The sequence below is a fragment of the Stylophora pistillata genome, chromosome 12, assembly GCF_964205215.1.
Source record: "Stylophora pistillata chromosome 12, jaStyPist1.2, whole genome shotgun sequence".
Taxonomy (NCBI): Eukaryota; Metazoa; Cnidaria; class Anthozoa; order Scleractinia; family Pocilloporidae; genus Stylophora; species Stylophora pistillata.
In genome coordinates, this window is record NC_142530.1 from 25,301,942 (window position 1) to 25,320,464 (window position 18,523).

Genomic DNA, 18,523 nt, shown 5'->3' on the forward strand with positions numbered 1-18,523 from the left:
AAGCCATCTACGTCGTCGGCGATTGAGTGTGGCTGACGTTAAAATTCCTTGCAATAATAACTTTCGTTTCCTCAGAAATACTGCGGTACACATGATGAAATTTATCACCTGAACCTGCAACAAGATTAGGTAACCGGAGACCGCCAGCAATGTTAGCACCAGATCCTCCATTTTGGTTTCACCGCAAACTCAAAAGCTAAGATTGCAGGCGGAAATAATATCCGGATTCGAGAAAAAAAGCGGTTACACGACAAAACTTTCCGGATTCAAAAGTTATCGGATTCAAAGTTTCTGCTCTAAATTCCGGATTCAAAATCTCCGGAGACATGACCAAACCGGGAAGTTTTTATTTCGGATTCGTCCACTTTCGTGTAAACGGCAAAATCAATCCGGTACTAAAACGTTTCGATTCGATTCCCGGCTGAACACATTTTTCACTCATCTTCTTTGTTGTTTTGAATTCTGTTCCTATTACCTACTATATATATATATATATAGTTAAGTGTACGATAAGGACGTAACGAAGAGACCAACTCTTGACTGTTCTGGACGAGTCCAGAACAGTCAAGAGTTGGTCTCTTCGTTACGTCCCTATCGTACACTTAATTACAAATTCACGTCGAGGCATTGTATCCTGTAGATTCTCTTACTGGGAGTTTATCGTTAGGTATACCAATTTTACGCTGCTTAGACATATATATGTATATATATGTGTGTGTGTATTTTATATATATGAGAGTCTTACCGATGGTTTTTGCAGAAACGGCGTACCTAAACAAAATCAGAAAGTAAATAAGAATACTCATGAGGTTGAGGTCAGTAAAACAATCAGATCAAACCACCGAACCGGAGCAATTATTGATCTGAGAGTCTCAATGAGGCTTTTATTAACCGGAAAACGGACAATGAAAAATAGCCCTTGGGCGTACAAATCATCTTGTTTTGACCGTTGGTAGTAAAAAAGTAACCCTAAAATATTAACCGTAAAAGTCACAATCTCATTAAGACCCTCTGTTCTGGTGCAAACAGGTGGACTAGTGCCTGTTTCATCTTCACCTTTTGTTAATGATAACAAATGCTTTTAACAAGTAACCAGTAAGCCCCCTTGTCTCGTTCCAAGCCGTTGTTTGATCTCGCCTCTTCCTCACCACATATGGGTCTTAGTGGGATATTGGTTTTACGACTAACGGTTAAAACTGTGGCCATTTTTGTGGGGATCGATTGCCGGTTGGGTGACGAGACCGAACAAAGGTTGGGAAGCAGACTATCATGCCCCGCGTGCTTTTGTTTTTCGCCATTTATTTAGCTATCAATTGCAAGTTACAACTGGGAAAAAAGACTGAAGGCGGCGAGTAAGCCCATGACAAACTACAGAGCTTTTACATGATGCATGGCACCATCTGGCAATTATTATAACCATAGTGTAAGTTTTAAGTACGACATTTCTTTTTGTCGGGTTCTTTGCGCGTTTGAAAGTTATAAAGTCTTTTCACTCAGTAACTAGTGAACTTATATACTTATTGTTTCATCAGCGCCTTACTTTGTCATTTTATTGCCACCTCATTGCTGCCTTATTATTACTTCGCATAATTTGCCGACGTACTTCGCCTGTTTTCTCGTTTTTTGCGCCAAGCGCAGTTCAGTAACGTCTTTAATGCATTAAAGTCATCAATCTTGGGCCGTTTTCTGTGGCCGTTACAGTGTAATTGTTTTATAGTCATCTTTCCATTGTGTTGGACGCTTATACTGGTGTACGTGTAACTATTGTCAGTAATAAAATAATTTGGATATATCAACAAAGATGAAATGGTAAATTGGCCACCGTAATGATTACGCAGCCCCAAACAGTTTCTTTCGAAACTATCAGCCTTTATTATTGTCAGTAATAGTTAGCTATTTTTTAGTTTCAACGTACGTCATTTACGCCGCAAATAAAATGAATCGTAGTAATCTAGACACAACGTGGAGCTGTCTTTTTTCAAGCCAAAGATTTCGCATATTGCAGTAGAATAGTGATGAATCAATGGCAGAGTAGAGAATGAGTAGAACTATAAGTTAACGTTGTTTTAACTTACTTATTTGTGTAAAGCATAATAAGTCTAAAAAAGGCGAGAATCGAAGAGAAAAGAAAAGAGAGAAAATATGGAGATTTATTGATATGTTGATTATGCAGGACACGCCAGCTTTACGATAAGAGGAATACATTCTATTTCGAGGTGAAAGAGAGAAAACCAAGAATTGAAAAATGCGTAGTTCATCATTTCTGTTACTCTTTGAAATATGTCCATAGCAAATCTTATCATAGAGATTTCAGGGTGTTACATAATATCAATAGTATGACAAGGACGACACAGGCTTTCGCTTCATGAAGTCTTCTTTTCTTATCTACGTTTCAATGAGTGTACTTTTGTAAGTTGCAGTTTAGCTCTTGAGGATCGACTCGTCACTTCATCAACGAGTCAAATAAGCGTTTGTGTATCGAATCTTTTCGCCTGTGTCTAGTTTGATATCTACCCATTTCTCTTTAAACTTCAAAGATGATTATTGCCATACGGGAAAAAGTCGACAGGCTTTTACAAACCTCCTCTAGCTCGGGTGGAAAGGAAAAAGGCAGTCTTTAAAAGAAGAAAAGAAGAAAACGGAGGACGAGAAAATATATTCGAGTTGGCTTACACAGCACAGAGATGTGAATGTCTTCACTGAATACCATTCAACCACCTGCCCAGACATTCGTGTGTCATACGTTTACTGAGTATGTCAGTGTAACATTGCTTCTAAAGATATAAATTACAGCAGAAGGAGGAAGTTATAGAACAAAGAAAGGTGACCACCTTACACTTTTCTTCTTTCTTTTGAATAGGGACCGAATATCGAGAATGCAACGTACATTTACGTGGGAAACGCACTCTCCAACACTGGATTCGAGCGCTGAAGTGGTGAGGCGATCTCTACGGGGAAATCTAGATTTTTAGCGTGCACGGATGTCATAGATGGTTGATAAAAACTTTAAAAGATAATATTAACTTTGTTTTCCACAGGTTCAAGTTGGCGACGAAGGGTGCTGTAAAATTTATTTAGCGTGGCGCGAAACTCTACAGATCGAGCTTAATCCAAGTCCACTTTTTCCTTGAATTATGCGACTCCCTCAAGTTCTAATTTTCCGTCTTATTTCATATCTGATCGCCGAGTCGCAAAACCTTTCATGATTTTCTTCCAGTTCAGAGGAATACAATTACGGTTCCATTTTCCAATATTTTTTGGTATCGCTGAAGTCCTGGCATTCTTTGTCATTATCTCCACAAACAGTCGACCATCTTGTGTGTTGCACAGGTTCAGGGTGAAGCCGTTTCTCTTTGGGATCAAATGCAAGTCTCATAGGGTGATATTCAGCTTTTACTATACCATGTCTGAAAAATGACAACAGTTTATCTTAGCGATGCAAACAGTCCATGCGTTTTAAAGAAAACTGAAATGTGGTGAGCTGAAAGGTTTTTTTGGCGTGCAAACATGCGAAAATGGCTAAACGGCCACTAATGGCAAAAACGCCAAAGCCGCCACTACTGGCCAAAACGGCAAAATGGCCACGAGTGGCCAAAATGACAAAACAGCCTCTGGTGACTAAAATGCAAACTACGACTACTAGTGGCCAAAATGTCAAATCCACCACCAGTGGCCAGAATTACAAAACGGCCTCTAGTGGCCAATATGTCAAAAGGGCCGCAGGTAGAGAAAATGTCAAGGCGGCCACAAGCGGCCAAAATGCAAAAACAGCCACTGGTGGCCAAAATGCCAAAACGGCCATTTGTGGCCAAAATGACGAAATGGACACTAATGTCCAAACTGGCAAAATGGCTAGTCTTCTCGGATAAGGACGAATAAATGGAGGTCCCGTCTCCTGCAGGGTTGAGGGTAGGAGACGTTAATTTCCCACGCACGAGATTATTGTGTGATGGATGTCCTTCCCTAGGGTGGGATGTACAGGCCCCCATTTAAACCAGCTTCAAGCTGAACTGGGTTGGCCTGTCTAAATGTCGTAAATACATACAATAGATACATACAAATGTTAAAACAGCCACTAGAGGCCGAAATGCCAAAATGGCCACCAGTGGCTAAAATGACAAAACGGCCACTAGTAAGCAGAAGGGCCAAATGGCCACCAGGGGCCAAAATGCCAAAACGGCCACTATAGTGTCTAAAAGGGCCATTAGTGGCCAAAATGCAAAAATGGTCGCTAATGGCCAAAACGGTAAAACGGTCACTAGTGGCCAAAATGACAAAATAGCTACCAGTGGCCTAAATGCCACAACGGCCACTGGTGGCTAAAATGGTTAAATGGCCACTGATTACTAATATGCGAAAACGGCTACTAGTGGCCAGAATGGAAAAACGGCCACCAGTGGCCAAAATGGCCAACTGGCCACCGGTGGCCAAAATGCCAAAACAGTCACTAGTGGCCAAAATGGCTAAATAGCCACTGGTTACTGAAATGCGACAACGGCCACTAGTGGCTTAAATGGCAAAACGGCCACTAGTGGCCAAAATGGCCAAATGGCCATCAGTGGCCAAAATGCCAAAACGGTCATTAATGGCCAAAATACCAAAACGTCCAATGGTGGCCAAAATGCAAAAACGGCCACTAGTGACCAAAATTCCAAAACGGTAACTTGTGGCCAAAATGGCAAAACGGCCACACGTGGCCAAAATGGCCAAGTGGCCACTGTTTACTAATAAGCAAAAACGGCCACTAGTGGCCAAAATGCCAAAACGGCCACTAGTGGCCAAAATGGCCAAAAAGCCACTAGTGGCCAAAATGCCAAAATGGCTACAAGTGGCCAAAATGGCCAAATAGCCACTCGTGGCCAAAATGCTAAAACGGCCACTGGTGACCGAAAAGCCAAAACGGCCACCTGTTGCCAAATTGCCAAATCGGCCACTAGTTGCCGAAATCATGATGCCAAAACGGCCACTAGTGACCGGCAAATTGCCAAAATGGCCACTAATCACCAAAATGTATGATGCACGATCCTACGCAGTAGATAGCGCTATTTACGCAATAGCGAAAATCAGACCTGAAAAAAATCAGGCCTGTACGGGATTCGAACCACTAACCTCTGCGATACTAGTGCAGCGCTATACCAATTGAGCTAACAAGCCAACTGGGAGCAGGCCGTTAAGTTGATTCGTAATAAACCCGTGATGATAAATCAGATACAATGAATATATGAAGTTCATATATTTTGAACTGCGGTATTAAATACGTATGATGCACGATCCTTCGCAGTAGATAGCGCTATTTATGCAATAGCAAAAATCAGACCTGAAAAAAATCAGGCCTGTACGGAATTCGAACCACTGACCTCTGCGATGCTAATGTAGTTGGCTTGTTAGCTCAATTGGTAGAGCACTGCACTAGTATCGCAGAGGTCAGTGGTTCGAATCCCGTAAAGGCCTGATTTTTTCCAGGTCTGATTTTCACTATTGCGTAAATAGCGCTATCTACTGCGAAGGATCGTGCATCATACGTATTTAATACCGCAGTTCAAAATATATGAACTTCACATATTCATTGAATCACCAAAATGGTACTAGTGCCAGACCCGTTTGCAGACCTCTCGCTGGGTTGCGGTGCTCTAGGCCTGATTCTCTCCCGCGGGCGAAGAAGCGCTCGCGCTGAAGCATGAATCGTGATATGTAGCCTACTCGGAGGCTAATTGGATGAAAGACAACGCACGGTCTACGCTGGCAATGTGTTAACATTGGAAGGGACTGCGGTGAACCTGGGATCTGGCATTGAATGTCTGATCAAACAAAATGAAAAATCCTAGCAACAGCATCAGAATTTCTCTTTGCAATGCCTTGCCATATTTATTAAGTTGCGGTCTGAAAGGCAATGTAACTCACGAACAAGTTTGGCAGCCCACCATGTGTCCGCACAGAATCAGCAAAACATTCATTTTATCAAAATAGCTGTACAATGTTTATATACATAGATGTATGCATGTTATAATATATCACGGATATTTTTATTTAACTGAATAGTTAATGAATACAGTTAACAACTATTCACTGAAGTGGTGGTGGTTAGTGGTGGATATTTACCGAGCCGCGAAGCGGCGAGGTAATCAAATATCCACCGCTAACCACCGACACTGAGGTGAATAGTTGTTTTAGTATACACTAAAACAGTGAGATAATATACACCACCAAAAATTGATTTGAGTGATTTCTTCCCTTGTCACGAATGCAAACTGGGACGCCATTTTTTCCCGAGTTGCTCGGAGGTAAATAGCAAAGGATAGTCGGAGTTTGATTAGCCAATCAGAGCGCGCCTTCAACGCTATCCACTGTTTTAGTATATACTAATTTGTATTATTATTAGTTTTTTTTTAAAACAGGGCATCCCTTGATAAAAGTTTTATCACATGACTGAAGGATTCACAATCATTTATAATAAGTAAAGGTTTACTTAATTATTCTTACGGGTGGCCCATCACTCACAGGGCATTTGTATTCCAGTCATATGGAAGAATTATATTTTAGGTATTTATGTTATCTAGTACTATAGAATATGATGTATTTACCTTGAGACAGTTACTCTTAACATCTGGGTCATTTTCAGTATATCCATTGCTTTATAAGTGACGTATTCATATGATTCAATCAAGAAAGGATTTGGATCAAAACCCTTCCCACCATAAACTTGCTGCGTACAAAAATGAACTAAGTTAAAATCAAACAAACAAACAAACAAACAAAGCCAGATGTTTCTAATTAACAAGCGTCCGTGTCTCCCATGAATTGCCAGCATTTACAATAAGTAAGATCTTTTCAATTGCCCCGGATAATTAGGTTTGGCCTCGTTTTAGCTAATCGACACTTAAACGTGATTTTCATTCGGATCTTAATGTTTTAAGCAGGACACAAACCTTATTGACTTTACGTAACACACGAGCTATTACCGACCGTGCCATCTGATTGGCTAGAATCGGCGTGCGCGAGATGGTTAAATAAGAAGCTCTTTCAAAAATTCCTGCCAGTTACGCGAGTAAGGAAAATTGCTACTCAGAAGTGGACATGTTTTTTTCTATCAGAATGTTTTTATTTTATCTTTCAATGAAAAAGACACTCTAAACCAACAGCCCACAACTTTTATAACTCAGCTATTAGAACAAAAAGTTTTTCCCGCTTATTACAGCTGTACTTGAAAATAATCAATTCCCTATGTCACAATTAATGGTCTTCATTTAATCAATATCAGCTATATTCTCTTAATTTAAGAGAAAAAAGCTAGTTACCGGGTTATTTCCTCCTATTGGACGCAAAGGGGGAAACAAGAAATTTCCTAGACTGTATGCCACGAGTCTCTTGTCCTTGGTCAGCCAATGAGGTTGCAGCACGTGCGGATGTGATCCAATGATTATCTGGACTCCAAGAGACAAAAGATGCTTTGTTATATGAATTTGGTAAGGCAGCGGTTTTAACAGTATTTCTCTTCCCCAGTGCATGAATACCACGATGATATCCACGCCAGCCTGTGAGGGTTAAAAAAGAATCCAATTTTAATTCAAGCCGGTTGTACGTGTACATATTTTTTGTATAATCTTTGAGTTACTAATCCTGGGACTGACTTAGAATAAAGGTTGATAGTTTCGAAAGAAACTGTTTGGGGCTGCCTCGGTGGAAGTAACGAAATAGTTTGGATATGTCAACAAAGCTGAAGTGGTAAATTGGCCACCGTAAGGATTACAAAAGCTGACGTTTCGAGCGTTAACCCTTCGTCGGAGAATAAAGGTGACAATGAAGAGAAGGTGTAAGCGTTCTTTGTTCTGTAAGTGAACCTAAAGTTTTGACTTTGTGTTAGCTCGATTTCAGTTCAGTCTGCAAGGTATATTAAAGTTCACACAGCAACCAGGTAGACAATCAGGCATGGTTTGATGCTACTCTGGTTTAAGGATCTAATGGACATAACCAAGAAAATTATAATTCATCGACCCAACGTTTCGACACTCCTGTCCAATATCTTCATCAGGGATGGTTTGATCGTTTCAACAAGAGGTCCAAGAGCGTCGAAACGTTGGGTCTATGAATTTTAGTCTCCCTGGTTAAATTCATTAAATCCTTAAACCAGAGTAGCAAAAGTAAGGTATATTACTTATTTAGTGTCACAAGGTTTCGAAGCAAAAACAGTATTAAGATTAATAGTAACTGTGATTATAATATTTGCTAAAGGAAGCCAAGTAAAGTCATGTAAAGGCCATGTGGTTTCTCATCGGTCTTTTCACCAATTTTAGTCTTTTTGAGCATTAAAAACTTGATGATGAAATTCGTGACCAAAAAGATGAAACGCAACCCGTAAGATTGCGATGATAAAGGCTTAATACAATAAGACCTTACCTCTTTCATTGTTCTAACATCTCTAGAGGCAATATCATCCCGATAAATAGCAGGACCAGATTTGAACATCCTCCTCATTACAGTACAGTTTGGAAAATCTGGTACGTGGTCACAGTACCCGAGGAAGCCCACTCTTATTCCTTTTCTTTCCATTATCAGTGGTTCCTAGGAATAATCCACCAAACAAAATATTTGAATTTTTTTAATCTAAACAATTTTAAAAGTTTATCTCGATTCCTTCGGAGGGAGTTAACAAACATCGCGAGAACAGCTTGAACTGTTCGAGTTCTGTCCACGATTCGAGAAGTCAGACAGATTATGTGCTAAGAGCAAAAACGGAATTCTTTCCAGTCGCAGCTGTTTTTTTCCAAGTTTTCAATAGGCTTTATGATGAAGACAAGTATGTTTTGGCTATTTGGGCGCGACTTTCTCTACTTTTACAACAATTTCAAGCTAAGAACAATTAATTTCTTGGAAAGTTCCAGTTGATATTCTATCCATAACGCTAACTGATTTGACTGCTCTATAACCACTAATCTCTTTACTTACAAAGAAAAGATGTCCATCTAGTGAACAAAGTTATACCCACATAATTTTTTATGATTTTTTGAGCCCATTTTGTTGTTGATCTTGCTGTCGTTGTTGTGGTGTATGTGGAGTCAACATGCTGGTAACATAGCATTAAAGACCTAATTAAATCGAGAACTATTATTGATATGAAGCTACCTGAGATGAGTCAAACCTCCCATAAGTTATGCCGAAGTATTTTATTCCTTCCTTCTTAAGAATTTCAACTGTGAAGTTAGCCCCTTCAGTGCCGAAGTCGTTGAAATGGTTGTTGGCAACTGTGACAGCATTAAAACCAGCAAAGCTGTGGAACATCGACAGCTGTTGTAAATAACATTCTCAACATTGTATGAATTAATAAAGATTATCATGAGAACTTTTTGGTCTGGCGCTGAGGGAAAGTGGTAAATCATTGTGCCGTGCATGAAGATTATGGGCCACATGCGTGCCGCAGGTTTTCTTTTCTGAAAACATTTTTGCAGCTGGAACTTTATGATTTTAGCAGTTTCCTTGTGATAATAAGTTAACTTAAGCATAGACTCCCTTAAGACGCAGACTTCACTCACAGCACGAAAACGCAAATTTACGTCGGCTTAAATGTTTTGACATCAAGAAGTCGACTTAGAAATGATGAAATTGCTTGATGCGAAGGTCGGAAAATGTGAGTGACAAATTTAAGTCGCTATTAGTTTGGAAGAATGGTGCACGTTTTCTAGACCAGTAACAGAGTAAGAAACTGAGCAAAACTAATGCAATCCCAGACTATTTTCGATACTCAACAGAAAATTTCTATAAGCTCTCTGTTTACCTCAATGCTGGGGCAGCTTTGGGGCTGGAATCAAGGATCGTCAGCCTTCTCTTATCTTTAAACATGTGACGATAAACCTTTTTGTCGACGAAAGGACACTCCAAATTGGCCACGGATATATCAGCATCCTTGATGTATGCCGCCACATCATTGAAAGAGTCATTATATGTGTGATAATTGTGTTCAACGTAATATTTTACGGGACCAGCAAAGGAAATATCGCCCACAAACAGCAAAGTGACGTACTCTAAGGGTAAACATTGTAAATTATATCCTTGGTCTAAATAGAAATCATGGCTAGAGTTCTGTCTTCCCGAGAGTTCTGATATCGCAATGATGAAGTCCAAGGATTGGAAAATGAAACTTCAAAGTTCTTAACAGTGATTATCATATCAAATTCGTGTTTCGCCTAATTTGAAAATCATTTTGTTTGTTTTTGCTTTCGATACCCAAATATGTCATTGCCACATGGGTAATAATCTTTGCAAAGTAACGCCTACTTTGGAAACTTAAGTCTCCGTAGCCTTTTATTTAAAGCTACTAAAGAAAATCTTTCTAAAAAGAATAGGCAACTTCAGGCGACTTGAGACTCCTCGATTGTGTAAAGTGACAAAATAACGCTGCAAGGATTGTTTGAGCGATAAAATAGCCAATTGAAAGTTGTTTTTACTTTAAGGTGTTCACAAAACCTCATTCAGTTGAAGCAAATTTTGGAAACATGTCACGGTGAAATTACTTTTGAGTGAGGAGAATAGTACAGCATCAAGTTGGTGAGATACCTGTATGCGTAGGAGAACTTAACTCAACTGAACTTGCATTGATCTTAACTTCAACTGTTTTATGCTCACCTTCATCGGCTTTAACTGCGAACGAAATAAATGGTATTAAAAAGTAAATTACTAAGTTCGTGACTTTTTTTTTAGCCGCCTAGAATTAAAATGTTGGCTATTTCTTCTTACCATGCGGTCAATGAAAGCAAATAGCACAACGTGTAAATGATGGTAAGAGCTGGTAATTTGGTACCTTTCTGTGGAGCTTAAAAGGTTGAATGACCTCAAATTAGTTTGGAACACGTTTGAGTGGCAGATATATGATAAAGCTACAATCAGCGTCAAAATGAATTGACACAATGTGTTTAACAGTTTTTTTTATTTTTAAAATCCCACTTTAAATCCCACATCTGAAAAAAAGTCATTGTCGGACAAGATCCCCCTTCTTACTATAAAGCTCTCATATAATTTGTACGAACTTCATTCCTTGAGGCTGTTACTTTCCAAGAGACTATAAAGTGTTGGTACTATTCTGTTCCTCAGTGCACATATATGGTGCTTAATTATGGTAAAGACGAGGGATCAACATGGTAAGTGTATTTTGTTAATTTGGGCTACAATAGTCCACAACGCAAAATCCTCGTGTTCCTGTTTAGAAGTAGGTGTTTGTTTTTTTTTCACAAAGCTATTCACGTTCTGATGATCAAGATAATTGATCAGTTATGGAGTGTGATTATATTGACAACCGTCGCTTTCTTGTGAAAAAGAAAATATCGTCCCAAGCACTATTGGGGGCTTTGGAGGAGAAATATTTTATTTTGCTCTTATATTTCGGTACGTCATACAATCTTATAACTGTTTATGATATTAGACAGCGACTTTGAAGAAAACGAAGGCTTCAAACAAACATTTAGCTCACTCATCCAACTCAGTCTTGTTTCTCTGTAATCTTTTACATTTTGATGAACGTAAAATAAACAGTACCTTTCTTTCCGAGGGCGGTGCACGCCATAGTCACCATGAAGCAAATCATTCCAAAATTCATAGTAAACTTATAGCGATGGAGTAGTTTTGTTTCTTTCTCCTCGTCTAAAAACTGCTCGATACAATTTAAAGGCGGTCAAACTTGCATTTAAATCTGCTTACGTCCGACAGTGATCCTTTCCTCGGAACACAATGCCACCTGTAAGACTTGAATAGATTTAGAAATCGGTTAACGCTTAGACGTTGTTGTAAATGCACCACGCTGTTCACCAAATGTCACCAGCCGTCCTAGTTGAGGATTTTCAGAGAAGATATCAATATATTATTTTAATTTATGGTTATCATATTATGATTCGTGTTAAATATTTGTCTGTAGTATGTGTTATTCTGGGCTATTTCGGATATCAGTCTTTGATAATTATCATGTAGGCGTGTTTTGATATTCCTTAGCCGCAAATGAAAGCTTAAGCGAGTATACCAATCTCCTAACGAGGTACCCCCCCCCCATTACCGTTCAAGTTTTAAAAGTCATTTCTTTTTACTTTTTCTACCCGAATCTACCGAAATATAAGACCAAACTGAAATATTTCTCCCCCCACAGCCCTCAAGAGTGCTTGGGACGATATTTTCTTTTTCAAAACAAAGCGGCGGTAATCCGGCAGCTGTATATTCACATTAATGATCATCAACCTTTCCATTCAAGGAAAATATAATAGGGTGATAGCTTTTGCGGCTAACAGTAAAAACATTTTTGGCCATTTTACGGTTAACAGTTAATTTACGGGTAAAATTTGTCAATTTTTATGGCTATAGGCCGGCAAACGTTTTTGCCGTTTTATTGCTAACAGTTAACCCCATGGAGATTCCCTTCAAGTTGCCTCAATATTTTTAGCAGGAGAGGGGTGGTGAACCATCAGAATTCTTTCAATGTCTTCGCACTAAGAACTTAACAAGGAATTGAGGTACAGACTTACAAATGCCTAGCTGTAAGATCGCCAAAACAAGAACAATGAGATTATAAAATGGAAGGGATTTACGTGCTAAAAACAAAGAACGGAAAAGTTTGCCTATGTCACATGCTGGTGCAGGTTATGTAGGCAGATGACAGTAAACACAAGATCAGCTAAAAACGCATTCTTCTTGCATTTCAAAGTTTTTTTCTATTCCCTAATAGAGTCAATTAACTGAACTTTTAACTTAATGGTGCGAATTCTTCTGTAATTCACATTGTCACTTAAACCTCGAAACCCCCTTACTTCCCTAAATCTATAACTCTATGGAAGAGGGTACCTGCATAATTGCACCAGTAACGGTGCTACCTGTGAATTAATTTAGCATCATTGATGAACAGAAGAGCATCAGCAATCTCTCAAAAAGTACCTGTCGCTGGGAGTGAAGTTCGTACAAATTATTTAAGAACTTTCGAATAACCTCTTGAACGTGGACAGATTATCTTAGTTATTTACAAGTACACAAATTTAGTAAATTAAAGGGAAAATAAGGCTTAAGAAAATAATGTGCTGACAAAAATAATTTGAGTCAGATTTTCAAGGATCTTTTCAAAACTCTGGAATTTTTTTAAAAATTTTGATGCTTTTAATAAATTCATTTCGACATCAAGTCTCGTCGATGTTTCGCCGTTTGAAGAGGTTGACAAAAGAGGGGTCTTTATTCCGTTTCTTGCACAAATTTTTGAAAACTTCACTTGTTACGTATATAAAAAGTAAAGCTTCAAATCTCTCTTCTTGCGTACAAGGTTTTTTGGGAAAATCTTGAGGTTTTCACGAAATACAAGAAAATTCATGGGTCACCTACAGTTCAGGAGGTAAATCACGCCATACGCGGGTTCGTTAATTCACGAATCACGCTCGCCTTACTGTAAAATTCAAGTGTCCCGTATCAATTTTGGTCTTTTTCACATCCGCTTTGAAATCACTGGAGATCCTTACTATCTGATTGGCTCTCATCAGTGCAATTTATTAGCTCTCATTTCCACGGGATCAGTGACCATTGGACTCATCATTGTCTTGACTTCATATATACGAGATTGAGCAAGGGCGAGACCCTTGAAAAATGGGAGCGAAGCAAGAACGTGATTTGAAAGACTCGCACAGAACTATTCTAAGTGGAAAAACAAGTAACACTGACTGATAATACTCGACACACAAAATATGGACAACAATCAATTAGAAAAATAGAATTTCTTCAAACGTTAAGTACAGATTTATTTAAAAGCACCTGTAAAGATATATAAATCATGATACAGAGTTTATTTCTTTCACGTTATCAAATGAAGGGGGAAATAGCTATCGAGCTCACCACGCTCGGCGAGAGGCACCAAGAATCTCGAGCTGGAATTTTCTTCTTTCTTCAATTACTCGGTTTTCCGGTACGCAATTCTACTTAAAATTAATTTTAAGGTGATCAATCTCTCAGGCTCTCACACTGATTCTGACTGAATACTCCTCATTTATTTCTGCAGATAAACACTCACTTCAACTGCCCGCATTCTTCTCTACGCTGTTCTCCACTCTCCCTTCTCTCTCTAACTTCTCTACCCTATAAGCTCTAAGAATATTTAGTAAATAAACCCCTTCGGGCGGCTGGTATGTCGGCTGATAATGTCCGCGGCTGAGAGATTGTCCGAAAAATGAATATTTGACCGAGAAGCGAAGCTTCGAGGGCAAATATGAAATGTAGTGCAATGAGGATCTATCATTAGAGTCATTCTATAACACGCGTATTGACTTTTTATACTTTACCTCATTTTTTGTTTTACTTCCATAGGCCAAAGTTGACATCATCGTCGTTTTCATGCACTATGGCAAAGAACTTCATTTAAGACCCGTTCCCTACAAAATCACATAAACAAACACCTGTTGTCTCTTGGTGCGGATCTGATCATTGGAGCCCACCCACACGTTCCTCAAGATCACTGTCTTACAGCTCGGGGAATTCAGGCTGAGCACTGAGTGCTGTTGATCCAGTAACGCTGTCGTAGGTTTAAGTGTTGATAAGATGTACTTATCAGCTAAATTTAAGGACCGAATGAGAAAATGCTTGCTTGGTTGTCATGACGTACAAACTTCGCCGTGCTCGATTCGTACGTCATGACCTCTTGCCAAATATTTTCTCTCTCTCAGCACTCCAATACAGTCGATAGGTACACATTACTAGCTAATTTGGGGTGTAAGTATTGGAAACGAAAAAATTCTTTTGAAATGATTCGAAATTAGCGAACAGACTACTAAACGAGCCGAAGAGAACTCTTAGGCAAGCCAGACTACACCAGCTAGGTTCATATTTAATTTACCATTTCAACTTTGTTGATATATCCAAATTATTTCATATTTAATTTGTCAAGAGAGCTGCGTTTGTGTTGCTCGGATCCCCGGGAATTTATTATTCTTTTTAGGTTAAGATATAATGAGCAAGATCATGAGGAAGGCAAATCGCCTTTTGAATAGATATCTCGTTCATGCAATATCTTTTACGTCTCATCATTTCTAATTTCCAACAAGGAGTATTCTTTCAACACATTAAATAACTTTAACATTCCCGGCTTTTCGTAAACTTGCCTCTTTTTTGTTTTCTTCTCTTTCCTATTCGTTTTCTCTCCCTTTAAATGATTTTGCTTTAAATGCTCTGTGTCAATGTCTTTTGTTTTCGTCACTCGTTAGAAAGAAGAAAGTCTCAAGCACTCTAAACAACAAACGTGTCTAGTTACAATGATAAGGTTGAGATCGGACGTCAGCATTATCAGGCGCCTCTGGCAGCCGCTTCAGTCCATGTAACGATCTCACCTTCCCTCCCATCCCACCCCAGGGGAGGACATCCACCACACAGTAATCTCGTGCGTGGGAAATTAACGTCTCCTACCCCTAACCCTGCAGGAGACGGGGCCTACTGTTTATTCGTCCTTATCCGCGAAGACTAGAATATCTATCCATTTCTTGATATTATAGAAAGGTAGCAAATTCTCCTCACTTATTTTAAGACCATGAGTATTTGTCCGGCCGGGGCTCGAACCCTCGACCTCCCGCACAACACAATCCGGCGCTCTAACCAATTGAGCTAACCGGCAGGCGGTTGGCTCGTTTTCGTAGGCTTGACTTGTAGGCTTGTTTTCGTAGGCTTGACTATCCCCTAACAATTAATTTCGGTTTCAGAGCGTGTACGGAAGATTTGGCAAGAAACCTAACGAACTTTTAATCAAGAAATATGAGTACTTTGTCGATGGGAACCGCAACGCATTGAAACTATCCCGGGGGATGCTTAAAGTCACCGTTTCAAGGTATCGTACCACAATGCATCATGTTTTTCCAGGCTTGTAAAAACTGCCATCAACTTGTTCATCTTCAAGCACTGATTTTAAACTTCTCCCGAGGCGAAGGGGATAATTTGGAATCTGACCGAAGCATTAATACTGGCTGCTAAAATAACGTCCATTGTCTCTGGAGAGAAATATTAAAAATGATTATGGGTATTGAATGGTGACTCAAGAAGGGTTAGAAAGTTATGGAAATGGTGGATAGTTGGTCATTATTGAAGGTGGATATGAGTGAAATACGATCGTCTACGAAGTTCTCTGGAGATTTTATTTCAGTGGTCTTTGTCTGAAAACTTTTGTCAGAAATAGGCTGTAAAAAGACACATTTATTAAGGTTTTAATCGGACAACATTTGAGTATGTACGCTCCGAAAGAAAACATGTGACATCTTCGAATTCATACAAGGGCGGATGGGGTCGTTTCAGTAAAAAAGTGCCATCAATTATTTGTAAGTAACACGGCTATTGCAAACGAGTTTTGAATCGAGAGTCATATTTATGAACACAGAATAAAGTAGGATTAGGTGATAGTGTAAAGAATATATAGATATTACAAATATCATACAAAAAAAGGAGATGTAATTACAAGACAGCCGTACCATGTTGTCTACTTTACACATTATACATCTCCAAGAAACAGTGTGTGTCCCTTAGCAGCGATATATTTTAAAGAAAAGTCTCTGCGATAAAAAGTAACATATATTACTTTTTACTATCATAAGGTTTCGAGACGAACAAAGCATAACGGATTAATAGTGATTATGTGCTAGAGTGAGTCAATCAAGGTTAAAGCCTTGTAGTTTCTCATGGGCTTTTATTTCTCTTCAACATGCAGTCAGTGAAAGCATATAGCACGACGAGTAAGTGATGCTAATAGCTGGTAATAGGCCATTTTACAGTTGTGTACTTAGTTGCCAAGCCTTTGATTTGGAGTGAGGCTAAAGGTGACCTTGTCGTGATAGAAACCTGTATCTAGTTAGTATGATAACAAAGTGATTTGCATTTGAAAGGCAACAAGGTTTGTATCAGAACAATTTCACCCCTAGCCTCACTCCCGTTCAAAGGCTTGGCAACCAAGCACACAACTGTAAAATGGATTATTTCAGTAGTACCTCTCTTTCAAGATTTCAAGGTTGAATGACTTCATCAAACTGGTTAGAAACAAGTTTAAGTGGCAGAAATATATCAAGCTGCAATCAGTGTCAAAATTAGTTGACACAATGTGTTTGAACAGCTGGTTCTTTTTATTTTCAAAATCACGCTACCAGTTTACACCCAAACGTCGCGATCCACATTCAAAGTGACCACATCGATTACAATTCTGTTTTGAAAGCGTTATTTACCACGATGACTAGCCAAAACCTATTTTACAATAAAAAACCATTGATATCTTCTGTGAAAATGTTGAAGTTCATTTATTTGTTTAAGCAGGTTGATTAATTTGGCAGCTGTAATAGCTGATGTGGACCTGCTGTCCTAACCCACCCATCCACCCCAGGGGAGGACATCCATCACACGGTAATCTCGTGTGTGGGAAATTGACGTCTCCTGCCCTAACCCTGCAGGAGACGGGACCTCCATTTATTCGTCCCTATCCGAGAAGACTAGAATATCTAACCATTTCTTGATGTTATAGAAAGGTAGCAAATTCTTCTCAATTATTTTAAGACCTTGAGTGTTGGTCCGGCCGAGGCTCGAACCCTCGACCTCCCGCACTACAGTCCAGCGCTCTATCCATTGAGCTAACCGGGAGGCTAACCATTGAGCTAATCTCTAACTAGTACTGCTGGTTACATTTGGTTACCAGTGTGGTGCATTTATAACCGTTGACAGTGTCTGACAGTGCACCGATTTTTAAACCTATTCAAGTCACAGGTGACATGGTGCCCCCGGTGACGGAATCATTACAGGACGTAATGAAGCAAAGCTGGCGGCCTTTAAATTGCATCGAGGAGTCTTTAGACGACAAGAACGAAACAAAACTACTCCATTGCTACTGGCTTTACAATGAATTTAGGAATAATCTGTTTCATGGTGACTATGACGCACGCTGCACTCGGAGATAAAGGTACTATTTATTTAACTTTGATAAGTAGTTTTTTAGAAAAGCTTTTCAAGATAAAAATTACTGATAATATCTTTGAACGACGTTTCCACCTCGCTGAGGTCATTTTCAAGCTAATGAAAAGGAAAATTTTTACATATATGTACTAATACATATATGTATATATATTGACCACTTTCATAAATGGCTGTCGGATTAATATTCTTTTGTTTAAATTTAAATTAGCCTTTCTGGCCTCGCTTGAGATAATGTCTTCTTTTGAATTTTGTACTGGAGAACGAGGCTAGAAAGCTAATTTAAATTTAAACAAAAGAATATTAATCCAGCAGCCATTTATGAAAGTGGTCTATGTACATTAGTTTTTACCTATAGGTACATATATATAAAAATTTTCCTTTTCATCAGCTTGAAAATGACCTCAGCGAGGTCGAAACGTCGTTCAAAACTATTATCACTAATTTATTTTACTCAGATCTCATCGAAATAGGATAGATTACAGAAAAACAAGGGTGAGTTGGACTATTTTGGCTATGATAAGTGAACTTAAACTTTAGTTAAGCCTTCTTTGTATTGAAAGTCGCTATCTAATATTATAGACAGTTATAA

General features: G+C 39.0%; 2 protein-coding genes across 2 annotated transcripts in view; one reads left to right on the forward strand and one right to left on the reverse strand.

Moving 5' to 3' along the window:
- Positions 1-2,132: 2,132 nt before the first annotated feature.
- On the reverse strand, positions 2,133-11,699 carry LOC111323550 (uncharacterized). Its single transcript, XM_088741809.1, has 8 exons — positions 11,524-11,699; positions 10,618-10,632; positions 9,770-10,016; positions 9,121-9,265; positions 8,395-8,559; positions 7,296-7,532; positions 6,582-6,703; positions 2,133-3,407 (listed from the first exon to the last, which is right to left on the reverse strand). The coding sequence occupies exons 1-8, from the start codon at positions 11,582-11,584 to the stop codon at positions 3,233-3,235; spliced, it is 1,167 nt and encodes a 388-aa protein (XP_088597935.1). The 5' UTR covers positions 11,585-11,699; the 3' UTR covers positions 2,133-3,232.
- Positions 11,700-17,363: 5,664 nt separating this feature from the next.
- The window catches only part of LOC111323549 (uncharacterized), a 10,471-nt gene continuing 9,311 nt past the window's right edge, over positions 17,364-18,523 (forward strand). The window contains exons 1-2 of the mRNA XM_088740461.1: positions 17,364-17,492; positions 17,722-17,920. Coding sequence (XP_088596587.1) covers positions 17,860-17,920 — 61 coding nt within the window. The 5' untranslated portion in view covers positions 17,364-17,492; positions 17,722-17,859. The remainder of the gene's footprint in view (positions 17,493-17,721; positions 17,921-18,523) is intronic.